This window comes from Macaca nemestrina, chromosome 16 (genome assembly GCF_043159975.1).
Source record: "Macaca nemestrina isolate mMacNem1 chromosome 16, mMacNem.hap1, whole genome shotgun sequence".
Taxonomy (NCBI): Eukaryota; Metazoa; Chordata; class Mammalia; order Primates; family Cercopithecidae; genus Macaca; species Macaca nemestrina.
In genome coordinates this window covers 80,628,752-80,655,895 of record NC_092140.1, presented here as the reverse complement: position 1 = coordinate 80,655,895, position 27,144 = coordinate 80,628,752, and the positions used below count along the sequence as shown (strand labels likewise).

Genomic DNA, 27,144 nt, shown 5'->3' with positions numbered 1-27,144 from the left:
GGCTTTGCTGAAATAGTTTAGAAACTTTTGTTTCAGATTCTCATTAGTATTTTCCTTTGCATCATGTCTCTTTTTATTAAAGAATGTTTATTTAGCACTTAAATCTTACAAGCATTTTAGTTCATTCTCCTTTTGTATTTATCTGTATGTATTTCAAGACTCATTGTTTACAGCTGTTTCACTCCTTTCATGTCACCTGGAACCTGGCCTTGTCTCTTTTGATTCATTGGCTGTTTAGCTTTTTTCCTTAGGTGTTTTCCTCAGATGGAATCCATAGGTAATTTTTCTCGGAATCTTTAACCCTGACAAATAAATGATGTCCGGAGTGAATGGACAAGCTTGCATTCAGCGTGTTTCACAGTAACCTCCATGATTGTGTCCTCCTCTAGTTTCCAGGGTGCTGGGGAGGCACCTGATGCCAGTTTGATTCTTTTTTCTCCCTAAGTGACTTTTATTCTTAACTGGAAAGACTAAGATTCTCCCATAATCTTTGACTTTTCAGAATTGTATTAGATTATGCTTACAAGTTGTGTTTTTTTAAATCTGTCTTTCCTGGAATTCAGTGAATTCTTTTAATCAGCCAGCTCAAACTTCTCTTTTCTGGTTATGTTTAACTATTTCCTCATCTGTTTCATATTTTCTTCCTAAAATGCCTATATTTACATGTTAGATCCCCTAGATCTGTCTTCCATGGTACTAGATTTTTCCTCGTGGTTTTTCTTTCTTTCTTTCTTTTTTTGTTTTGAAATATTTCTTCTACTTTGTTTTTGACTTTAATTTGGATCCCCATGAAGACCATGTTCTTCTTTCATTCATCCACTCAACTTTTTAGTTTTACAAATCATGCATTTTGGTTCCAGAACATCTCTGTGTGTGCTGTATTTGAATCTTGTTTGCCTACCCCCCTCCCCAACTTTTTATCCATCCCTCCACAGAAGGTGCTTGTCCCAGGACCTTTGCTTTGTCTATTCTATGTGTTTTTCTCTTCTGGCCACTCTTTTTTCCATGCAAGTCCAATGGCAGTCACAGAACACTACTCAGAATGCTAAGAAAGCGAGTGGTGGACCAGGAGGAAGCTTCTCTGCACCCCAGGGTGCTCAACTGCCAAGGCTGTCTCAACACAGAGCTATTCTAGCTTTAAGGATGGTTTAGCGGCCAGGTGCAGTGGCTCACACCTGTAATCCTAGCACTCTGGGAGGCCAAGGCGGGTGGATTGCCTGATAACCACTAACAGATTAGGGAAGTACAATAGAATGCCAAAATTAATAAGATAGAAAAAAAGAGGTGGTAGGATCACTTGAGGCCAGGAGCTTGAGACCAGACTGGGCAACATAGTGAGACTCCCATCTCTACAAAATATTAAAAAATTAGCGAGGCATGGTGGTATACATCTGAGGTCAGGCGTTCAAGACCAGCCTGGCCAACATGGTGAAACCCTGTCTCTACTAAAAATATGAAAATTAGCCAGGCGTGGCAGTAGCGGGCGCTTGTAATCCCAGCTACTTGTGAGACTGAGGCAAGAGAATCACTTGAACCCAGGGGGCAGAGGTTGCAGTGAGCCAAGATCAGGCCACTTCACTCCAGCCTGGGCAACAGATTGAGACTCCATCTCAAAAACAAAACAAAACAGAAAAAAAAAAAGTTTAGCCTCCCCCTAACTCTCTTAGAACTCATTGAGGGGAAGGAGGCAGCTAAACGGGTATGTCCTCCAAGGTAGACCAACTCAGACAGGGAGAGCCTCACCATGGCTGTTCTGGTGAGCCGTGGTGAAGCTTCACTAGCATTTGCCTAGGGTGTGCCACACTCATTGTGATTGTCCACTTAGAGTTTGTATTTCTCAGCTTGGGCTACCATAACAAAATACTATAGGCTGGGAAGTTACAAAAACCAGAAATTTATTTCCCACAGGCTGGGAAGTCCAATATCAAGGCCCCAGCTGATGTGGTGTCTGGTGATGGCCCCCTTCCTCATAGATAGCCATCTTCTCACTCTAACCTCACATGACGGAAGGGGTGAGGGGTCTCTCAAGTCTCTTTTATAAGGGCACTAATCTCACTTACGAGGGCTCCCACCCTGAACTAGTCACCTCCTAAAGGCCCCACCTCCAAATACCATCAACTTAAGGTGAAGATTTCAACATTTAAATTTTGAGGGGACAGAAACATTCAGACCAGAGTAGGACTCTCTCCTGCTGGCCCCTAGGCTTGTGATTTGTGCAGAAGAAAAAGGTGGCCATGCCAGCTCTCTCAGGACTGTGGCAGAGTCCAGGATCTTGCTCACCTTTTTCAGACCATGAGAGGTGAATTAGTCAAACTCTGGTTGAGGGATGAAGAGAGCTGAGGTGCCATCTTCCTAGCCTTATTGTTTTAAATACCCTTGTTGATCACATTTTAATGTTATCAGCAGGAGTCATAAATAAGTTACACTGTGTGGATATAAGATGTGAAACTAGACTGTAAATGAGAATCTAGAGGCCCTCAGCAATTTGTTTCCTAAAGTTCATATATCAGCCTTTTCACCTCTAATACATTTGACAAGTTGGACCAGCCTTCGATTTGATATTGATGGGTCTCTCATGAATAGACTCTTTTCTGTCTGCTTCTAGGACTAATTAGAAAGGAGATACATGACTGTACAAAAATACCATTGAGGCAAATGAAAATAAGAAAATCAGTAATGTTGGCTCTGTTTGAATAAAGAATAAGGGTTATTAGAAGTAATTGACACAGAAAAAACCCAGAGGACCCAGTTAATGAAAAGTTAAAGCACAAAATAGCACATAATATGTTTTGATAGCATAAATTTCACTATTTTGATTGGGCTTGAATGAAAATATATATATATATAGATGTTTAATTTGTCTATGAAAATATATTCTGTGGCTCATACTATACTATATTTTATGTAATATGACATTGATTAGTCTTATGTTTGTGGATATTTTTTGTTCCATAGTGATGACATATTGCAAAAATCCAAACTATATACTTAAACTGTGCTATTCGCTCAAATGCACTTATTTGCATAATACTATATTGGTTCAGTTGCTTTAGAAATTAATTCTATTGATTCTAAAGAAATACTTAAATTCATACTTGTGTTTTATTGGTACTAGGTTTGATGCCAATTTTTAAGAACGATTGAGGCAGAATTTTACTTTAATATTATGAATTGTGTAATACCTTTTAAAGTATGGTGTCCTTTATTTATAGATCACTTGAAAGACTGACCGTTGATGGGAATGAACTGAATTTTTTCCCACATGGAATTTTGAAGCTTAACCTGACAAAAATTCAGTTTGAGAATAATTTCACTCATCCTTGTTTTTGGAGAGAGAATTCTTTGAATAATCCACAACAACTTACTCAAATTATTTCTTTGTTCATTGTCCAAAATAAACTACATAAATTTTATGATAAGATCCCAGTAGAAGTTCAGAAGTTACTAAACTGGTGAGCAAATGCTGAAGCCCTTTTAACCAAAATATATCTTTAAGCATTTAAAACGTTCTTCATTACAGGCTTAGATGACAGTGTCACTAACATGCACACGTACTCCATGACACACACAAAACCATACACACAATTCTTCACATTGCTCCACCCAGTTCTTCAGGTATAATAATGTAGTCTGAATCCAACCCCATTGTGTGATATTCTCAAGTTGTTACTTAACTCCAGTGTGAAATGTTAGTTGTCTATATGGTGGTTGCATAAATCTTTTCTATGAATTTCTGAATTCATAGAAGTGGATTCTTCCAAAAAAATTATTTGGCTCCAGGCACACTATTCTGGGAGGTGTTTCACTCCACTGTGACGTCATGGAGACCAGGAATAGAGCAGGCATGCATGGAGTAACCTCCCTCACAGTATCAATGACCAGCATTGGAATCATTGCCTAATCTCAAGACCAGGGGACTTAAACTCCCACATCCTTACAGTCCACTTAGGCTTGTCGCTTATTTTCTTCAGACGGTAGAAGACCACTTTTATTGAATTACTGGCCATCAGTGCTTAGGTTATTAATTTAACAAATATTTGCTATATGCCTAAGTAAAATGGCTTCCCAGGCATATATAAATTATACACATTGACTCAATAAAAGGCAGGAAACCTAAACAGCCTAGTAACTATTGGAGAAATTGAACAGTGGTTAAAAATCTACCAATGAAAAAGGAACTAGGCCCAGAAGGTTTTGATTTTAACGTATTAAGATGTCAATATTAGTGAATGCACATGAGAAAGTAAGAAAAATCACAAAGGCAGTAATTTTTTTGAAGAATTATAACCTAACTGGTGTGTGGTAAACAGATATGGGATCATGAGATTTGGATTCACCACAAGGTACTTGGGAAGCTGAATTTGAGATTCCTGAATTAAATGTGGACTCCAAAAGAGGCTTAATGGTCCCAGAGCAGTGAACTAACTCTCCCAGCAGAAAAAAATGTTTTTGAGAGAAACATCCTCCATTTAGACTGTAAATGTTCCAGAAAATTATGTTCAAATGAATATTAGCTCACAGCTTAAAGAAATTTCCAAATATATGAGGAAACAAGCCACCAAGAAAAAAGCAAAACAATCAAACAGATACTAATTTCCAAGGACCTAGGATATTAGTATTGCAACTGTGACCAGAAAAACATGAGAAAGAAATGTTAAGTAAAATGAAATTCTAGAAACTAAAAAATAATAGTTAACATTAACTCAATGCGTGAGTTAAACAGCAGATTATACACACATGAAGAGAGATCTGAAGAAATTATAGTAAATATGCAGACAGGAGGTAAAGAGAATGGAGAAAAAAGGACAAGATTTAACATACACTTACAGAACCAGAAAGTGAGAACAGAGAGAATGGTGGGAGTCATTATTCAATGAGATATTGGCTACGGATTCTTAGAAGTAAAAGATGTGAATTCACAGACATCATCAGGAGCTCTATAAAAGCTAAGTAAAATACCTTGTGGCAAAACTGAAGAACCCCAAAAACAAAGATTCTAAGAACCTAAAATCAGCCAGGAAAAAAAAAAAAAATCACTTACAAAAAACAACAAATCAACTGCCAGCAACAGTGGACCAGTGACTGAAAAAAAATATTATTTTGCCCAGCAAAGCTTTCAAGAACAAGAGAAAACATGGTATTTTTATATAAACCAAAACAGAATTTGCTCCCAATAAATTTTCACCAAAGGAAGTTGCAAAGGGTGTACATCGACAAAAGAAAAATGATTCCGGAAGCAAGTTCTGAGAGGCAAGAAGGAATGGTGAGAAAAGCAGTTGGAAAATATGTAGGTAAACAAACATGATCTCTATGAAATCCTAATAACAAATGCGGGGTTTAAGAAATATAACTAAAACCAGACATCAAACAGTTAGAAATATAATTTTTAAAGGATACTTTTTATGATAGGAAGAAACAAACCTAATGTATAAATATATTAAGTGAAAAATGTGTGAAACATTATGGAAAAAAAGCTAAATCTTTATAAAATAGTGAAGGCTGAATTAAATGGAAGAGATATAGATACTTAGGGATAATAAGATTCAGTACTAAAAACACATGTTATTCCCAAATAGAGCTATAAATTCAAGGCAATTCTGGTGAAGATGCCAATAGAATGTTCTCAGGAACTTGATAAGCTTATTCTAAAATGTATGTGGAAAAGCAGAGGCTCCAAAATAGCCAAAAGAAACCTGAAAAAGAAGCCTAACATAAGAGGCTTGCCCACCAGACATCAAGACTTACTACAAAGTTAGAGAAGGCAATAAAGGTTGGTATTAAGTTCAAGGAAAGGCAAATCAACCAATGGAAGAGAAAACAACCCAGTTATTTTGTTCTGATGCATGTAGGAAAACTTGACATTTGACAGAATAGCCCTGTGGATCAGTAGTGAAAGAATAGACTTTTGAATAAATGATGCTGAGACATTTGGTCATCCACAAGGAAAAAACAATAAAATCAGATTCCTGCTATATATATGGCACCATCAGACACACAAAAAAATCATTTCCATTTTGATTAAAGATTTAAATATGAAAAGCAAAACTTTAAAGCTTTTACAAGCAAGTGTGGAAGGCTCTCTATGACTTCATGGTAGGCAGACATATCTTAAACGCAATGCAAAAAATATAAACAGTAAAGCAAAGTTTTATAAATTTGACAAAAGTGTAATATTTACGTAAATATAAGATACTATCAATGAAATTAAAAGACAAGCCATTAACTGGAAGAAGATATTGCAATGCTTAAAATAGTTGAATAATATATATATATTATTACTATATATATATACACACACACACACACATATATAAAGAGAGAGAGAGAGAGAGTAGTCATCCCTTATCCTTGGGAGATGCATTCCAAGACCTCCAGTGGATGCCCGAAACCATGGGTAGCACTGAACCTTATATACATTGTGCTTTTCTATACATGCATATCTATGATAAAGTTTAATTTATAGGGGTGGTGGCGCCTGAGGTCACCATGGCTACCAAGCACAAAACCGCAGAGCCAGTGGTACCTTTGTTTGTGGATCGATACTTCATTCACTGGTACAAAGCAGATGTCAAAGGAAAATCTTGTGAGGACCACTGTATACCACAGCACTCTAACCGAATATGTGTTACCACATTGACAGAATCTCATCCAGTTCTTCAAAGTGGAAAAACAATTAAAAGCATTCCCTGTCAGATCAGTACCAACTGTAGCAGACTTCAGAACAAGGTCTCTGGGAAATGTAAGCGGGGGGCACAGTTTCTAACAGAACTTGCACCGCTCTGTAAGATTTACTGTTCAGATGGTGAAGCATATACTGTATCTAGTTGTGTTAGAGGATGTTCGATGGAAGTGATTGAAAACATTCTCCATAAGCCATCTATTCTTCAAGAAAAGCCATCCACTGAAGGCTACATTGCAGTTGAGTTACCCAAATTTGAAGAAAGTAAAAACATAACAGAAGGGTTACTGACACAAAAACAGTATGAAGAAGTCATGGTGAAAATGCATTAATGCCATGCATCAACGTCATGAGGACTGACATGGAGCAAAAAGCAAAGCCGGATTCTTGTTACCTGACCTAAACCATCAGTCCACAGAAGGAGAACCAGTATATGTGGAGCATACTTCACAGCCATACGCCGGGGAGGCCTAGTGCTTCACTGAACTTCGTTTTCCCTCTCTGGCTTTCGTAATGAGCCTTGGTTCCCATTTGTCTTCAGCCTGCCAGATCTGGCCTGCCCTTGTACTCACCCTGTTCTCTTGCATCTCTCTAACAACTGGCGTGCAAGGAATGTTTTTCTGATTAAAAACAAGCAAACAAAGCTCTTTGAAGAAAATTTAGAAAATATAGGAAAGTTTTAAGTAGCCAAGTAAAAATAATTTACTCATTATCCCATAATCCAGCAGTAAATACATTTGACCCTTGAACAACATGGGTTTGAACTGTGAGAGGGAACCATAAACGAATCAAAAATATATCATTAACCAAACACAAAACCCACTTATAGAGCAGGCTGACTTTTCATATACTCAGTTTCCAGAGGACCGACTGCAGGACTTGAGTTATGTGTGGATTTGGGTATATGTGGAAGGTCCTGGAAGGAATCCCCCATGTAAACCAAGGGATAACTGTACTACATTTTAACCTACTTCTGTTTGAACATTATAGTATGGTTATTGCTTTTGCCTCATTGTCCTATTAGTTTGAAGTTTGAAAAAACCTAACCCACCTTTCTTACCCAATCTGCTATAATGTGACTACCAAAAAGTCTAGTCCCAGCCCATCTGCCTCAATGCCTCTCCCTTTTAGGTTGTAGGGAAGAGGCCAGAGTGCAGACTATATCTTCTGCCCTCCTTATGCCAACAAGGTGGCCTTCCCCTCTGAAACAAAGTAAAACTGCAACACTGTGACTGCTGAAATGAGGGACATGTGAAAAGGCTCTGAACAATACAACAGCTTTCCTAGGAAATGTATTATAATGCAGTGGGAAGCTAATTCTTGAAATATGCATATTGTAGTCACTCAGTCTCACATACTCTAGTTACCAGCAAATAAGTTACTGAGAATATGTTGTGCAAAGGCATGGAAGCCTTTGAAAGGAACAAATGTTTTCACATCATTTAAACAAAAAAAAAAAAAAAAAAAAACCTCCAACAACTATGAATTTATAGTTTAAGGTTGATTTACACTGAATTTCAAATAAAAGGACTATAAAACTTGTCATCTTTCTGTAAGGGCTGTAACACATAAATACATTTCAATATCCCTGTTTTTAAATAAAATATACATTTATACAGAAAAAAGTTTATACATTAGGCACAGTAAGATAACTAATAATAACAATAACTAATAACTAATAAAATAACTAATAATAAAGTAGAACAATTATAACAGTATGCCAGTATCACTACTGTTGCTCTTTGGGGCAATTATTAAGTAAAATAAGGGTTACCTAAACAAGTACTGCAGTACCACAACAGTTGATTTGATAACTCAGAGGGCAACAATGGGTAGAGTCTACAATGTGGATACATTGGACAAAGAGAGATAATTCCTGTCCCAGGTGGGCAGTTTAAAACTTACAAATTGCTTATTTATGGGATTTTTCATTTATTATTTTTGGACCACAGTTGATAACTGAAACTGTGGAAAGCAACACCTTGGATAAGAGGACACTACTGTATATCTTCCATAAATCAATAAGAAAAGATATAAACCGTAGACAAGTAGATAAGTGATAGGAATGTGAAATTCATGGATGACAATACACAGATAGGTAATAAACATGAAGAATGTGAAATCTCACTAGTAATCAAGAAACTGCAATGTAAAATAGCAACAAGCTTTTTTTAACCTACCTATTTTATCAAAATTTACAAGATTGATATTGTGCTAGCTTTGGATGCCCGAAAATATGACTATCATCATGTATCATTGTTGGTACTATAAATTGGTGAAAGCTTCTTGGAAGGCAATTTGACAGTTTCTTAGTCTTTAAAATAGCACCTTAAATCTTAGGAATCTGTCTTACAGAAATAGTTACATGTAAACACAAAGTTAGATACGGGGATTATAACTGCAGCCTAAAACTGCATCAGTCAGAGAGTGGTAAAATAACTTACGGCATATTCATACTATGAAACATTATGATGCTATTAATAAGAATGAAGTTTTATTCTTAAGTTTTGACTTGGAAATGTTGTCCAAGTCAAAAAAATGTTTTGACTTGGAAAGTTGTTCAAGACATTTCATTAAACTTTCCAAGTCAAAAAAATGCTTTGACTTGGAAAGTTGTCCAAGACATTTCATTAAATTACAAAAGCAAGTTATTCCCACAGACACATACATACAGAGTGAGGGAGCACACACGTGAGAAAGATTCCATTTATGTAAGAAACAGTTACGTATCTAGGAGCTGGAGGGGGCAACCCAAGCCAAGAGCTTTAGTTACTCTAGGGAGAGGAGTTGCAGTGACTGAAGAGAAGAATAAGCAGGAATCTCTGTGTTTTTCTCTATATATTTCTATATTGTTTGGAAATTTTACAAGGACTCATTTTCATGTAAATAAAAACTGATACAAGTGAATTATAAATAAAAGCAGCTGGAGGAGGAGCTAATGACAAATAGTTGGGGACACAGGGGAAAGATACAGGGATGAAATAGTATTTGAGAAGGGTCTTGAAGGACCAGTAAAATTTGGAACTATGTCTTGTGTTCAAGGGACCTTCCAGAAAGAGGAAACAAAATGGGAAAAGAGGGATGTGGACAAAGAGAAAAATGAATATTTAGCCAGAACAAAACATCCATAAAGAGTAGTGGGCCGGGCACGGTGGCTCACACCTGTAATCCTAGCACTTTGGGAGGCTGAGGTGGGCAGATCATGAGGTCAGGAGATCGAGACCATCCTGGCAAATGTGGTAAACCCTGTCTCTACTAAAAATACAAAAAATTAGCCTGGCGTGGTGGCACGCGCCTGCAGTCCCAGCTACTCTGGAGGCTAAGGCAGGAGAATCACTTGAACCCAGGAGGCAGAGGTTGCAGTGAGCCGAGATTGTGCCACTGCACTTCAGCCTGGGCAACAGAGTAAGAATCCGCCTCAAAAAAAAAAAAAAAAAAAGAGTAGTGGTGGCCAGGCATGGTGGCTCACACCTGTAATCCCAACACTTTGGGAGGTGGAGGCAGGTTGATCACCTGAGGTCAGGAGTTCGAGAACAGCCTGGCCAACATGGCAAAACCCTGTCTCTACTGAAAATACAGAAGTTAGCTGGGCGTGGTGGCACATGCCTGTAATCCCAGCTACTTGGGAGGCTGAGACAGGAGAATCACCTGAACCCAGGAGGCAGAGGTTGCAGTGAGCTGAGATCATGCCACTGGACTCCAGCCTGGGTGACAGAGCAAGACTCCATTTCATAAAAAAATAAAGACGGAGAAGAAATAAATAGAGTTAGCTAGCTGTCCATGAGAGATCACTGAATGCATTGGAAGTTTCTTCTTCAGGCCTTGAGAGTCACTGAGTCCAAATAGTACAAATAGACCTGGCAGTATGTCAAAGATGGACTAGTGCAGGGCAAGCTGAGTGGAGGTCAGTTAAAACACTCATGTCCATAACAGGTAAGGAGGGACTGATCCAGAGTAATAAGCAGGGGTATGAACAGGTGGGAAATGCAACAAGACAAATTATGGAGGTAAAATTAACATACCTAGGTATGTGGGCCAAGTGAGAAAGGGAGGATGAAAAATGACTACAGGTTCAACCTCATCATAGACGACTGTGATATTAGTAAAAATAAGAACAGTGAGGGAGGGATTTGTCACCCAACCACTGTCATCCTCCAATGTCTACCCTTGGCTTTAATCCTGAATTTCTAACTCCTGAAAATTTCGGTACTGTCCTACTTTTGCTGAGTTCTTTGGATTGCGGCTCACCTGTGGGCTTGCACTAAAGTCACTCTAAGCTCAGCTACTGCTCTCACTTCAATGGCTGCCCTCTCAATTAGCAGCTATGTATGTCTTTTTTGTCCTGTACAACTTATCATTGCTGTCTGCCTCTCTCTGTCTCTCTACCCACATTGTATCACCTCAGACAGAGAATCCACTTCCATTGAGAGTGGGGTCAGAGGACTCATGTTCCACAGAAGTTTACCTTGACTTCCTAGTGCATGAGAATAATAGAAATTTTTGTTTGTTTTTATTTTTTCTTTTATTTTTAGTTGGCACATAATTATACATATTTATAACATACAGGGTGATATTTCAATACATGTATTTAGTATGTAATGTTAAATCAGCTTAATATATCTATCACCTTATTTATTATTTGTGTTAACATTTAAAATCTTCTAGCTTTTTGAAAATACACAGTAAATTGTTAACTATATTCACCTACAGTGCTATAGAACACTAAAACTCCTATCTACCTGTGACTTTTTTCCATTTTTAACCTCTCCTATCCTCCTCTTCCTCTTACCCTTCCCAGCCTCTAATAACCACAATTCTACTCTACTTCCATGAGCTCAATTTGTGTTTAGTTTCCACATGTGAGTGCCTTTCTGTGCCTGACTTACTTCACTTAACATAGTGTCCTCTAGGATCATCCCTGTTGCCACAAATGACAAGCTTTTATTCTTTTTAAAGCCGAATAGTATTCCAGTGTATGTATATACCACATTTTCTTTATCCATTCATCTGTTGGTAAACATTAAGAGCAATTCCGTATCTTGGCAATTGTGAATAGTGCTGCAATAAATATGGGGTGCAGATGTCCCTTCAATATACTGATCTTCTTTGCTTTGGATAAATACCCAGTAATGAGATTGCTGGATAGTAAGTTAGTTTTATTTTTAGTTTTTTGAGAAACCTCCATACTCCATTATGACGGCTGTACTAATTTACATTTACCACTGAAAGTGTGTGAAAGTTGCTTCTTTTCTGCATCTTTACCAGCATTTTTTACTTTTTATCTTTTTGATAATAGCCATTCCCACTGGAGTAAGATATCTTGTTATGGTTTTTATTTGCATTTCCCTAAATATTCGTGATGAGCATTTTTTCATATACTTATTGGCCAATTTATTATGTCTTCTTTTGAAAATATCTATTCTTTGATCATTTTAAAATCAGATTTTTTTTTTCTGCTGTTGAATTAAGTTCCTCATATATTCATTAGTGCCTTGTCAGATGAATACTTTGCAAATATTTACTCCCATTCCGTAGGTTGTTGATTCTGTTGATTTTTCCTTAGTAGTGCAGAAGGTGTTTAATTTGAGATTAGTCCCATTTGTCTATTTTTATTTTTGTTGCTTAAGCTTTTCAAGTCTTAACCATAAAATCTTTGCCTAGGTCAATGTCCTGAAGCATTTCCCCTATGTTTTCTTCTAATGGTTTTATAGTTTGTTTAAATACTTAAACATATTCTTATAATCTAATGGTTGTGAAATGGTATTTCTTTGCTAATTTATTTTGTATTTCCCGATTACTAGGGAGATTGAGAAGCTTTACCTATGTTCTCTTGACATTCATTTTTTTCTTCTTCTGTGAATAGTCTATTCCTGTACTAATGTTAATGTACTAATGGATTAATATTTTGTAACTGATTTCTAACCATTTAAAAATACATTATGGACTCTAATTCCATACCGGGTTATGATAGTACCTTTTTTTTAAAATGATATATTTATTTTGTATCATAAAAATTACATGTTTATTATAAAAAATTAGAAAATAAACACATTATTAAGAAACGTAAAATCCCCTGTGATCACATTTCCCAAGAATAATAACTATTTTCAATTTGGGATCTATCATTAGAGTTTTTTCTTGTTATGCATATATACTTTTTTGTTTTAAAAAGCTAGGATTGTATTATAAATATATCTACTGTATTGTTTAGGTCTTTTAGCATTTAGTCTTTCACTTAAGGGGTAGCACTTATCTAGGAGGTAAGCTCAATGAAGATAAGGGCTGTATTTTATACTGTTTAGAGTCTTGCATAGCACAGAGTCTTTAGTAAAAATGTATTAAATATTGACTTGCTGTTTCCTACATTTCAGCACATCCAGGTGTGAATGGTGTCATGGTCCCAAGTTTGGTGAAGGTTTTCGTGTCATCCGATCCTGTGATATTTTTGGAGCATCACAGCTTCCAGTTATGTTTCATGTCTGTTCTTCTTCTTGCTATAGAAGAATAAAGGAAAGCAGTTTTATTTTAGATGGTAGTCCTAGTAGAAGAATAGCTCTAGATGTGGAGTTGTCAAAAGAATTATAGTACAATGATTTATCATATATATATATAAACTTCACTGGCTTTTACTACATATATGTCTACATATAGTAATCCATCTCTTTGAAAGTAGAGGTTCTGTTTGGAAGATATAAGTGTCTTCTCATATGAATTATCTTTGTAATTCTAACTCCTTATAAAAGTTTGTGATTGTTAGGGAATTGTTGCAGAATAATTACTCAAGGAGGATTAGTAAAGCCTTTAGATTTGAATACAGATCTAGAAAATTTCTTTCAGAGTGAAAGGAGCTGGGCACATTCCTCAGCCCCCGGGCTCGAAACTCCCTGAGCCCAGTACAAACACCACCTGGAAAGTCTCCGATAAGGAGACAGCCGTTCAAGGTTACTGAAAGCGCGGGAGCCAAAAGAATTTCTTTGTTCCCCTGCAACTTTTGGGCTATAAAAAGCAAACGCACACATTGATCGGGGCCCTCTTGTATACTGTGTAAAGGAGGGACCAAGTTCGAACTTGTAGTAAAGATCCTTGCCACTTGGCTTTGACTCTGGACTCTGGTGGTCTTCTTTGGGGAACAAACAGTCTGGGCATAACAAGAGCCTGTTTACTATAAAAGGAAAAATGTTAGAATCCTTTGCAAAATGGGTTATATCTTACAACTGGTCTTTTCATGCATCCATACTAAGTGACGAGATAGCATTGCAGAGCCATCAGTGGGGTTTGTGCTGCATACAGCTTCAACGTCACACATCCAAGTGCTCAATGCTTGTGCATTTCTGCGGAAATCTGACCAGTGCCTACCATCTCAATTTTAGGTTGTTTGGGGGAATAAAAGATTAATTCTATCCCCAATTGTTTGTTTAAATTAATTTCCCAGGTTCTTAGAGAACTGGTACAGTCTTTAATTGTTACCTTGAACTTCATTTCCTAACGCTGAGAAACTGGACATTAGCCTGATTCCGTAGGCTAGCAACAGCATCTACCAAGGCCTACAGTGATAGCCTGACAGGAAAACAAAATACAACTTACAAAATAACATTGCAAAGCAGCATTTGCATGCAGTGAAACTTCCTTTAAGAATTAACGTTTGGTAAGAGAAAGATAAAAGGGCATTTTGATATACAAACAACTTTACAATGGCATAGAATTATTTCATGTATCTTTTACACGCAGTTAACTTAAATCTCAAATATCATTGCTAATTAAATTTCGTGATATGAAATGATTTAAATTTACACAGCTATCTTATCGTTAATGTCAGAAAAATACATTATGTCATGTTTGTGTGTATCTTTTAGTGATATCATTTAAATAAAGATAAATCAGGCAAAATAATTTTTCTATTGATTTCAATAAATTGCGATGCTTACACGCTTTTCCTTGAGACTTTGTTTCATTTTTCAGCAGAATCAGGTAAGCTTTGCTTTGCTTGATAAATATACACTGTATTTTCCAGTGTAAGAATAAAATTATTTATAATGAAAGAAGTAACTACCATATTACACATGTATACAGAAAGGGATATTTATAGTATGATAAATTAATTCATTAAAATGTAATATATTCATAATTAGAAAACAAGATGAAGAAAATAATACTAACTCCCTGTGGCATATAGCTTATTAATACCCTTGTTCCTCAAATATTTCTTGGGGAAGAAATATGTTTATTTATCTATTCAAAACATGTTGGGTTTTGGTTTAACTGAGTAGTTTCACATTGAAATAGGAAATAAAAAAGAATAGCTTTCAAGGGAAATGACAAATTCTGAGGGATGTTTCAAAACTAAATATACCTAGATACTTAGACAAATATGAAATATACTTAGAACCCAATCTCTTCATGCTTAGTATAAACCTTGAATCTGACTGATCTCTTATAGATCTTCCAAAAAAAGTAACTTACAGTATTTTTTAATGAAAGTAAGACATATTTTTTATAGTGTAGCAGGACGAGCCGCAGACAAAACTCAGACACCAATCACCTCGCTTCTGGATCAGGGAACCAAGAAATGTAGCAGGAGGAGGCGCAGACAGAACTACTCAGACACTGAAATAAAGAAGGAAGGGTGTTTCTTCGGCTGGGGGCATTGGCAAGACTTCTGTCTCAAGAGCCGAGCTCCCCGAGTGAGCAATTCCTGTCCCTTTTAAGGGCTCACAACTCTAAGGGGGTGCATGTGAGAGGGTCGTGATTGATTGAGCAAGCAGGGGGTATGTGACTGGGGGCTGCATGTGCCGGTAATTAGATCGGAACAAAACAAGATAGGGATTTTCACAGTGCATTTCTATACAATGTCTGTAATCTGTAGATAACAGAACCAATTAGGTCAGGGGTCCATCTTTAACTACCAGGCCCTGGGCGCGGCGCCGGGCTGTCTGCCTGTGGATTTCATTTCTGCCTTTTGGTTTTTACTTCTTTCTTTGGAGGCAGAAATTGGACATAAGACAATATGAGGGGTGGTCTCCTCCCTTAATAGAAATATTAGAAAATACAACTAAACCTAAGAAGAAAACAAAATCCTCCTTGCAATGCCTCTGTAACTCAGGTTCAGTCATCCACTGCTTGCAGAGTCTGAATAACAAGAGCAAGGTCTGGTGGAAAAAAAAAAAAAAGTGACTTAATTCAAGAGCTACCCGAGGGGAAGTAGTACAGGCTCCTGCCTTGAGATACCACTTCAGCCTTCAGGGCAGAAGACAAGGGCTTTTAAAGGGAGGTGGGGAGGAGGGGAGGAGGTGTGGGGTCTGTGTGACTTGCTTCAGATGTCTTATCTATCATGTGGTCTGGCTGGCACCATGGCAGGCAGCTATGTTGTAAATTGAGGCAATCTCCTAGTGGGTGAGAGTTCCAGAGGGGCCTGATTTGCTTCATGTTTTGGTCTCTGGAGCTTCTAAGTAAACACATAGATAAGCTTGCCGCACCTGATGGGATGGAGAGAAGGTAAAGGTTATAATTGCATTCCTAAAGAGCTAAGTAGGAACTAGGGGAAAAGGAAAAAGAAAAAAAAATCATTTTTTCCTTTTAAAAATGGGGTACTCGGCTACACCACTACCCAATGAAAGCCAGAGATAATCATCTCAACATGTGTATGTGTATATACACACATTTATATAATGTATTGCTCTTTTTTAAAAATTGGGATTATCTGCCTCGCAACACACCAAAGATTAATTTCCAATTTTAGACCTAAAGGTCTAAGTTGAAAGCATGAAAATAAATAACTATGGTCTTTAAAAAATCAGATTTAGATTTTTTTTAAAGTGGGTAATGAAACCTCAAAGAAAAGATGAACAAATTTACCATGTAAAAATTTTTAAAATGTCTGTCGAGCAAAAATAACGAAAAACATAGACAAGCAGCACACTGGGGAAAATATCTATAGTATATATGACCAGCAAAGAATGAGGTTTTCAACAACAACAACAACTATATATATATATATGTTGTGCATGTGCCTCCTGGCACACAACTCATTCAGGACTCAAACTGTGTCATCAAGGCATTATCTATTTTTCTGTCTAATCTAGCTCACTCTATCTATCTATCTATCCATCATCTATCATCTATCATCTATCTCTTACCACTACTTTCTAAAAATTTTGTCTCATATCCAGGTAATATGGATGGCTGCTAATCATTCCAGGTTCATGTACAAGAATCTCAGGAACCTCAGAGGAAAACACACTATCTATCCCAACTGTTACTGTAAAATACATTAGGGATGATTTTCATTGGCTCAACCTGGGTCACAAATCCCAACAAATCACTAGAGTTTTATGGATGGTACACCCTGGCCAGGCCTGAGTCACATGCCCATCTCTGGAACTAGGTAAGGCAGAATTAGCCCCTCCAAAACATGCTAATTAGATTCTCCACAAGAAAGAAAAATTCTAGAACTGAAAATTAGGGGAAGAAAAAGTGTTTTGGGCAGCTAAAACTGGAACTGTCAGAGACCTCTAAACTTCCTAACATCCAATTAGCTGTTACAAGTACCAATAACAACAAAAAGATGAGCTTAATATTTATATAGCTATAACAATCAAAATTTAATTCTTTTTTTTTTTTTTTTTTTGAGACAGAGTTTTGCTCTTGTTGCTCAGGCTGGAGTGCAATGGTGTGATCTCGGCTCACCATAACCTCTGCCTCTCGGGTTCAAACGATTCTCCTGCCTCAGCCTCCCGAGTAGCTGGGATTACAGGCATGCACCACCATGCCCGGCTAATTTTGTATTTTTAGTAGAGGCAGGGTTTCTCCATGTTGAGGCTGGTCTCGAACTCCTGACCAAAGGAGATCCACCCACCCCAGCCTCCCAAAGCGCTGGGATTATAGGCGTGAGCCACCGCGCCCAGCCTAATTTTTGTTTTTTACCATAAGTCTAATAATTTTCTGCTAAAAAATACTTGCATGTATGTCTAAAGATATATTCAAGTATATTTACCACCAGGATATTTACAATAGTGAAAAACCGGAAACATTCAAAGAGTTCATCAATTGGGAATTGGTTAAATCTGGTAAATCCATACAAGGCAATATCATTCAGTCATTTAAAAATTCGATACCTCTGTTTCCTTAAACGGAAAGATATCTACCAAGTAGTTTTTGAAAAATATTTACTAGGTAACACAGTCACGTAAGTCAAAAGGTACAAAAGAGTATATAGGATAAAAATTCTTTCTTTAACCCTGATGCCTGGCATCCTTTTCCCTTCTCAGAGACAACCAATAATATCAATCATTTTGTATTCCAGGATAGCTTATGCATATGTATGCTGACATATACATATATTTCTTCCTTATCTGTATAATATTAGCATAATATATACTCCTTTCTGCACCTTTCCATTCAAATTATGTCATAGAGGTTATTCCAGATCAGTACATTATTAGTTTATATTCTTTCTTTATGGTTTTATATTATTCCATTGAGTAACACATGTAGCTTATTTCACTAGTTTACTACTTAATGGACTTTTAACTTTTTAACCTCTTGCTTGGAAAAAAATGTTGTGATGAATAAGTTTGTCCTTTGCATATGTTTACATGTATCTGTGGTACATTTCCCTGGAAGTAAATTGTTGGGTCAAAAGGTATGTTCATTTATATTTAATTCGGAATTGGGAAAAAATATGTATTTGCTTTTTAAATAGGTAATACCAGCATACTTTACCCAACTCAAAAAATATTTAATAGTGAAAAGTCTATTTCATATTAATTTCCTTCAGATGCCCAAATATTGTTAAGCAGCTTCTTGCATTTACTTAAACACTAAGTACCTATAAGCATGCAGCTGTTTATAGAAGAATTTTCCTTATTCCAGTAGGTTTTTTTTTTTTTTTTTTGCATTATATAATTTAAGAACGGCATTAGTGTCATTCATACACTTGTTAAAAGTATGGATTCTCAGACCTACCTCCAACCTACTAAATCAAAATCTCTGGGAATACTATCCAGGAATTTTAATTACTACCCGGTCTCCAGGTGACTCTAATGCTTGCTAAGATTGAGAATCACTGTTCTCCAGAGGTCAGAACGCTCACACCAAAGTGTTGATTCAAGAGAGGCAGGTGTTGGTGTAACATACTTCATTATCTTCTCATTAGGCTCAACTATACATCATCATCACTGACAAAATCATCTATAAAAATGATCCTAAGAATGCAGGACTGGTTTTTGTTTTGTTTTGTTTGTTCTTTGTTTTCAGACAGTTCTTGTTCTATCACCCAGGCTGGAGTGCAGGGGCACGATCTCAGCTCACCACAGCCTTAGCCTCCTAGGTTCAAGCGATCCTCCCACCTCAGTTTCCCGAGTTGCTGGGACCACAGGCAGGCATCACCACATCCAGATAATTTTTATATTTTTTGTAAAGACAGGGTCTCGCTATATTGCCCAGGCTGGTCTCAAACTCCTGGGCTCAAGAGATCCTCCTGCCTCGACCTCCCAAAGTGTTTGGATTACAGGGATGAGCCACTGTGCCCGGCTGCAGGACTGGTTAAACATTCACATATCAAACAGTGTAAACCACTGGGTCATCACCATAAGCCCCACGTTACCTGTAACTTCCAAAACTCCAGGAGCACCAGAGAAAGAAGAGAGATGAGTGAATGCTTCTGTTTCTAGGTTTTCTTGATTGTTGTTGAAAACATCACAATATCCAGGCTCTTTTTTATCCTTCCTATTCCTTGACTTGCTTGCCTTCCATTCCTTCTCTTTCCAGCCTCCTTCCTGCCCTCCTCTTGTTCCTTTCTTTCATTCTTTTTTTTCTTTTTCTCACTCCTAGTGCAAAGTGTGCTTTGTTAAATTAAGACATGCAGGGGGACTAGGAATAATGGAAATTGTCTGTAAAATACTCAAGAGAATTGCAAAGTCATCCTGCAACAGTGAGTACGTGTGCATACAAGTGTCTGCATACACACAGAAAAAGCTTGAGAGAAGCCACCTGAAGGGTAAACAATGAATTTACGGTTGTGTCTGGGAAACAGAATCTAGGGTCTGATCATAGGGTCCTTTGCTTTTGGCTAGATGAACTTCTGATTGTTTGAATTTTTAATATAATTACGTATTACTCTTAGGAAAATAAAAAATGCTTTAACTTTTAATGGGATCGTATAATGGTGACACTTTTTTTCTCTCCTCAACCATATATCACAAATATCTTTCTGTTATTACATTCCAATATTGATATGTCATTATGGAAGTGCCCAATTTACTTATCTAATATTCTCTAATTAAATTACCTTCATTTTCTTTTCCATTATATTTTGATAAAGAAAATTTCTAAAGCTAAATCATTGCCAAAATCTCTACCCATTTTCATTTGATTTTGATATAATTTTTTTTTTGATGGAGTTTTTGTTCTTGTTGCCCAGGCTGGAGTGCAATGGCTCAATCTCTGCTCACTTGCAAACTCCACCTCACGAGTTCAAGCGATTCTCCTGCCTCAGCCTCCCCAGTAGCTGGGATTACAGGCACACACCACCATGCCTGCCTAATTTTGTATTTTTAGTAGAGATGGGGTTTCTCTATGTTGGTCAGGCTGGTCTCGAACTCCTGACCTCAGGTGATCCTCCTACCTCAGTCTCCCAAAATGATGGGATTACAGGCATGAGCCACCGTGCCCGGTTTGATATAAATTTTGTATGATAAAATTGTTCTTCATATCAGTTTACCTCTTCACCAGTAGTGTATAAAATGCCCTTTTTGCCTAAGCCCACATTACTGGTATTAATTAATTGACTAATATATTCATTGCCAATTAGACAATGTGACTGATTTTGTTTATTACTAATAAAGTTGATTTGGGTTCCATGTGAAATAATCATGATCCTATTATCTTTTCTGATTTTTCCTTTTACATCTTTTTCTCACGTTTCTGTTGGTATACTTGTTTATCTTATTGATTTGTAACAGCTTATATATATATGGATAGAGAGAGTATTAACCTTCTGTCACGTGTGATGAAAATATTTTTCTCAGTTTACTGCCTGCCTTTTTGAAGTGAGATTTCTTGACGTAAAGAAAAATGTAAATTTTACATGATAAAATCTATCGATCTAGTTTTTGTGTGTCTTCTTACTGCTAAGCTTAATAAGTCCTTTTTCAATCCTCAAATTACATATTGACCTAAACTTTACTTATTTTACATTTTTATCTTTGATTCACCTCAGAATTCATCTTTGATTCACCTCAGAATTACCTCAGTATGGTACATGATGCGTGCTTCCAAAATTCAAGTCTTTCTAGAATTCTGGGAAGTTGTGCCCTCAGCCATTATCTGCTCAATCTTTACCCCATCAATCTGAAATGCCACTTTATGATACACTAAATTCTTACATGGTTAGGCCATTTTTTTCCTCCACTTTCTATTCTGTTTCATTAACTTGTTTATCTAATGCCAATACCACACTTTTTTAATTATTGTAACCAAAACCAAGCCTCAATATATCTGATTTATCAAGTTCCAACTCATTGCTATCCTTATGCAAAACTTCTTAGCTATTCTTGTAACTTTGTTTTTCTATAATAATTATTATAATCCTTACAGTTAATTTGTTTTATCTCCCTTTCCCATACCACATAAACTGTTTTGGACTGTGGTTAGGATTACTTTGGTTTGAAGAGAACTGACAGCCACACCGGCTAGAGTCTCCCATCCGGTAACGTACTGTATAGCTTCACTAAGGTAATGATCATGATCGTGATAATTCAGTCATTGGGGAATTCACTTCCCTATGATCCATGTTTTTTATGGTAAAAACAATACAGTCTGCGGTTTTTGTCTGCATCTTTTTTGGATATTATGCTTATGCGTTTACTCAAAAAGTATAACTTCCAACCAGGCGCAGCACTTTGGGAGGCCGAGATGGGCGGATCACAAGGTCAGGAGATTGAGACCATCCTGGCTAACCCGGTGAAACCCTGTCTCTACTAAAAAATACAAAAAACTAGCCGGGCGAGGTGGCAGGCACCTGTAGTCCCAGGTACTCAGGAGGCTGAGGCAGGAGAATGGCGTAAACCTGGGAGGCAGAGCTTGCAGTGAGCTAAGATCCGGCCACTGCACTCCAGCCTGGGCAACAGAGCAAGACTCCATCTCAAAAATAAAAAAGAAAAAAAAATGTATAACTTCCAAGCTCAGAGTTTTGCCTGATATATCTCCATGGAATACTCTGCCTTGTTCTGACAGACTGGATGCCAGCTCTGCCTGCTCTCTGTCCTCTTGTCCATTATCAGAGTTCTGTGTGGAGCGGGCATTCTCAGCTGACTGTGGTGAAAAGCAAGGATGAGAAGGCAGGGCAAGGTGTTCTGAGCCCCCTTCACTAGGGATTATCATTTTGTGCTTAGAATCTAAGGGTTGTATAATATCCTGTGTACCTCACAACGGATATTAAAAATCCTCTAGGCTGCAGGCACTCAAGAAGTAGCTTGCTTGCCACGCGCAGTGACTCACATCTGTAATCCCAACACTTTGGGAGGCCAAGGTGGGTGGATTGCTTGAGCCTGGGAGTTTGAGAACAGCCTGAGCAACATGGCGAAACCCCATCTCTACAAAAAATACAAGAATTAGCCGGGCGTGTTGGTGTGTGCCTGTGGGCCCAGGTACTCAGGAGGCTAAAGTGGGAGGATCACTTGAACCCAGGAGGCAGAGGTTGCAGTGAGTCAAGACTGCACTCCAGCCTGGGTGAGAGAGGAGACCCTGCCTCAAAAAATAAGTAAATAAATAAATAAAATAAAGGAGCTTACTGGTATCACTGTTTAAACATAAGCTACCCACCAAGGCAGTGCTTTACTTTCACATCTTTGACGTCATGCAGCCTGAGCCTCTACCCTGATAATCTGACTCCCATAAACTGCCACCACCAACCAACCATGAATGACGATTTAAAGATATTACCTGGTGTCACTGTCTGCCAGAGACAGGGTGGGGTTAGGGATGGGGAAGGACCAATCCTCAACCAAGGCAGCCAGGCTGGTGCAGCACCAATGAGAGCTCGTGGTGACACCACCCAAGGGCCTGGCTTCCTGCAGGCTCAGGAGGACAGCTGCTGAGGCTCTGGAATTTGCTTACTCAGGAGGGCAAGATGAGGTTCCCTTCTGTAGTGGTGGTGACTATGCCCTCTCCAGGCCAACCACCTCTTCTACTGACGCTTGGTCCCTCCCAAAATTCTCTCTCGTCCCCGCTCCCACAAGTGTGGGTTAATACCCAGTTAAAAAGCCTCCAACAGGCCGGGTACAGTGGCTCACCCCTGTAATCCTAACACTTTGGGAGGCCAAGGTGGGCAGATCACTTGAGGTCAGGAGTTTGAAACCAGCCTGGCCAACATGGTGAAACCCTGTTATTTTAGTCTCTACTAAAAACACGAAAAAAAAAAAAAAAAAAAACTAGCGGAGCGTGGTGGTGGGTGCCTGTAATCCCAGCTACTTAGGAGGCTGAGGCAGGAGAATTGCTTGAACCCAAGAGGCAGAGCTTGCAGTGAGCTGAGATCACGCTACTGCACTTCAGCCTGGCGACACAGTGAGACTCCGTCTCAAAAAGAAAAATAAAAAAGAAAGAAAGGGAAAAAAAAAAAAAAACAAAAAACCCTCCAACAGAGTCACAAATACATGTGGAGTTCTTCAGCAGATGGACAAGTCAACCTGGGCAGCCCCTGGGGGTGAGGAGGTGAGCGGATGGGAGTTGATTCTTTCCCCTTCCAGAACCCAGACTCAGGGTCCTCACTTCCAATAAGGTAAAGGAAAGTAGAAGCCTAGGCAACATAGTGAAATCCCATCTCTACAGAAAAATACAAAAATTAGCCAGATATGGTGGTGCATGCCTGTAGTCCCAGATATTTGTGGGCTGAGGCAGGAAGATCGCTTGAGCCGATAGGTCAAGACTGCAGTGAGCCATGATCATGCCACTGCACTCCAGCCTGGGCAACAGAGCAAGGCCCTTCTCAAAAATATAAATAAATAAATAAATAAATAAATAAATAAATAAATAAATAAGTCACAATCCAAGGCTCCTCATCTCCTTACAGGACTTGCAAAGCACCTGATGCAGGATTTGGCACAAGGTACAGACTCAGAAAAGGGTAGCTCTTATTTTTAATGTCAGAACTTGTGTCTGCCCAGTCCATCCTCCTTTCTCTTATACCATGATGGCTGCCTTCAAGGACATTATGGTTTGTTTTTCTAAAATAGATTTTAAACCTGCATTTTCCCAGTTTCTTTTACTTTTAAATGATAAGCACAATGACCTTTTCAAATGATTGAACGTCGGTTGAGGATCTCTGATTTTTTCATTTGTTGTTTTCATTACATTTAGGGGAGGGACAGGAGGTAGAGACTAATGACAAAAATTGATTCTTCTTTATATTCTCTCCAAGCTGTGCTTAGTTAAGCATTTCTAATCTTTAAATGGGATTCCTTTAGCTAGCAAGCAATGCAAATGTTCCAAATGTAATTAATCTCAGAAATCCATACATCCACAAATCAAGAATACCAACTCATTTTGACTACCTAGCCACTCTTTTAATATTTCCATCAGGACATATCAGGAAGCCCTATTTTTCATCAAGAAATGCAGTGTGTGTTTGATCAGAAAACAGTTGTAGGAGGACATATGTACAGTGAGGCCAAATGGTTCAGAGTGTTCTTTTGCTGTATAGCTCTGGGGAATCGTGGAGATTCGTTGCTTTATAGTGGAAGAAAGTAACAACTATATTAACTATCGGGTAAAACTTCCAAACTAGTGTTCTCTGGAGATCACAATTGTTAAAGCTTGGTTCAATTCATCGGTTATTTATTAAGCACCTTCTAGATGCCTGGCACCATGCTAGGTCCTTTGCATAAAGTGTAATGTGGAATTTCCATGACAGAGGTGTGCCCAGCATGCCACAGAAGCACAGTGAAGCAGCACAGAGCCACCTCCGGGGATTCACTTTCTGAGGAAGCATTAGTTAAAGCAATATTGCTGTTGTAAAATGCATGGCAGAGAATTACGGGAGACAATAGTGAAATAAACAGGGCCAGGTCACAAGGCTGTCACATACCATGTAAGGACTGTTATTAGCTGTTAAGGAGTCACGGAAAGGTTTTAACTGAGGAATAATATCATCTAATGTGTATTCTGAATAGATTAGTCTGGTAGATGTACAGAGGAAATTCAGAGAAGATGTTAAGGTTTCCAACCAGGCATGGCAGTAGTAGTAGGAAGGAGCAGAAATTTTAAAAAATGCTTAGAATATAAAATTGGCAGATTGGATGTAGAGCATGAGGGAGAAAGGGGAGTTTCTAGGACTATTTGCTTAATTTGCATCCTATGGAGGAAGAAATTTTTTAAAAAAAGCTTTACTTCACTCATCAATTCACTAAACCTATAAATTTCTTATAGAAAAAAATAGTTTTATAGGACTGATATTGCAAAACTACGAGTTAGTTTTAATTCATATGCTGTTCTCTTCTTGGTACTAAAGTGGACTTTATGCCACCTTATACAAATGTGACAGATTTTTAAAAATCCAGATTTGTCAAGTAAACAAAGGTAATTATTCTCTTTATAAAATGATTATTTGTTCTAGGAAATAAATCTTTATATGACACTTTGAAACTGTCAGCTATAAATATGATTTAATGTACTATTCCTCAGAAACATATTCATTTTCTAAAAACCGACATACTCATACTTTCAAACTGATTTATTTTTTCCCAAGATATTTTTATTTTTTTAGAGTAAGTGGCAGATCAGTATTCTCTAGGATTCATTCATTCACTCAATTAAGAAATATGTGCTGGATTCCCATTCCCTGCCAGACACTATCTTATACTTTTCAGTTATGGCGGTGAATGAAACAGATAAAATTTTCCATCCTCATGGAATGTATACTCTAATGGATTATAACTTTTTTTCTTCTAAGAAATAGGATATGCTATTCATTCTGCCAATTTTACGTATTTCCTGGCACAGTGCTTTGCACATAGCAGGAACTTTCTATAGATTTATTCAGCTGAATAAATTCTCAAAACCAGAAAGTGACTCCAATAATATGTTGTGTAAATGATTTCACCATTTTTAATATTCTGATTTATTGTCAGACTCAGAAGAGATGCCAGACTATGTATTTTTTTTTTAATCAGATATATAGTCATTTGTTGGGAGAAAAAGACACTATGATTTGAATACTCCTAATTTCCTCCCTTAATCTCTCATCAAATAATGTGCTGCCTTTGCATCACTTCAAACTCTTACATACCAATATAAACCAAGTTATGTTGCCTACACAGTTCAGAGTTTTGCAAAGCACTTTCATATACCAAGGGAGGGGAGAAATTTTAAAGCCACTGTTTTTCTAGTATTACCTGTGTGGTGCAGAAGACTGATGACCCATGGCATTTTCTTTCTCTCTTTCCTCCTTAGGAGCAGAATCCAATTTTTGGATAGGGCCAATTGCCTCCTGGTAGAAACTACTACTTTCCCTAGGCTCCCTTGTAGCTAAATCTGGCCACTATAGAATAGCCAATAACATGAGTGAAAGTATGTGTCAGACTCCAGGAATGTTGTTGAAAGGGAGGCGATTGATTTGAGGGAGGATCTTTCTTACCCTCTGGTCTTTACTCTTTCTTCCAGTGTAGAATGCAGACAGGATGACTGGGGTTCCAGCAGCCATTTTGGACTACAAGGTGACCTTGCGAATAAAGAGACTAGAGGCCTATGCCCCCGATGGCATCACAGAGCCACAGTATCAGACCTGGTATTCCCTATCTTGTACATGTGAGAGAAAATGATTTTTATCTTGTTTTAGTCACTGGGATTTTGGGTCTCTGTTTTATCCAGCCAAATCTAATCCTCACAGATACTGCTTTAGACACTAATCAGTGACACCAGCAAAGAGTTAGACTCCCCCTACTGGAGAAATCTGTTGTTAACTCACTCCTTTTTCCCTTCCAGTGGCTCTTGGCTATCTTCTAAACCTGTTATAAGTCAGATTTACATGTGAGGCTGGAGAAAACTTGAGCAAACTGATTTCTTTGTGATCTCACTTGTGGGATGGGGCAGCGGGCTGGGCTCTCCCACCTCCCCTGACACGGGTCTATATGACCTACTGGCCAGGGAGAAATCAACCACTTCTGGTCAACTTATATTTCCTTTTTGTATCTCTGTATACTTCTTAAAAAAAAAAAAAAAAGTCCTAAATCAGCAAACCAGGAAAACCTGGGAACTGCATGCAAAATCTGATTTGTTATTGAGTCTCCCAACATCTACTGGGATGGTGAATTTCTAGCCAGGTATCATCATATTCTCCAGCTTACTATAGACATTCCTAATCAATCCTGACACTCTTGCCTGCTAGGCCCTGATGTGCCCCTGAATCTTTGTCAGTATAACCTATCAGACTAAGCTTCTCTTTGTTTACATGTTAGTGCTTACAAATGCATTTT

At 37.9% G+C, this 27,144-nt stretch overlaps 2 protein-coding genes and 1 pseudogene across 12 annotated transcripts in view; 2 read left to right on the top strand and 1 right to left on the bottom strand.

Annotated features, from left to right (window-relative positions):
* LOC105490672 (leucine rich repeat containing 63) overlaps nucleotides 1-14,556 on the top strand; it is a 77,848-nt gene extending 63,292 nt beyond the window's left edge. For 8 of the 10 annotated variants that reach the window (XM_071081342.1, XM_011756536.2, XM_011756534.2 and 5 more), the window contains 2 exons: nucleotides 3,213-3,452; nucleotides 13,051-14,556. In XM_071081342.1, the coding sequence (XP_070937443.1) occupies nucleotides 3,213-3,452; nucleotides 13,051-13,264 (454 nt within the window). In that variant the 3' untranslated portion in view covers nucleotides 13,265-14,556. The remainder of the gene's footprint in view (nucleotides 1-3,212; nucleotides 3,453-13,050) is intronic. The other 2 variants (XM_071081344.1, XM_071081343.1) reach the window with 1 other exon arrangement.
* Nucleotides 6,315-8,121, top strand: LOC105490671 (protein Abitram pseudogene; annotated as a pseudogene).
* LOC105490669 (rubicon like autophagy enhancer) overlaps nucleotides 13,044-27,144 on the bottom strand; it is a 113,941-nt gene continuing 99,840 nt past the window's right edge. For both annotated transcript variants that reach the window (XR_003020103.2, XM_071081337.1), the window contains one exon: nucleotides 13,044-13,173. Coding sequence is in view for 1 of the 2 variants with exons in the window: in XM_071081337.1 (XP_070937438.1) it covers nucleotides 13,133-13,173 (41 nt within the window). In the remaining variant the exon portion in view is untranslated. The remainder of the gene's footprint in view (nucleotides 13,174-27,144) is intronic.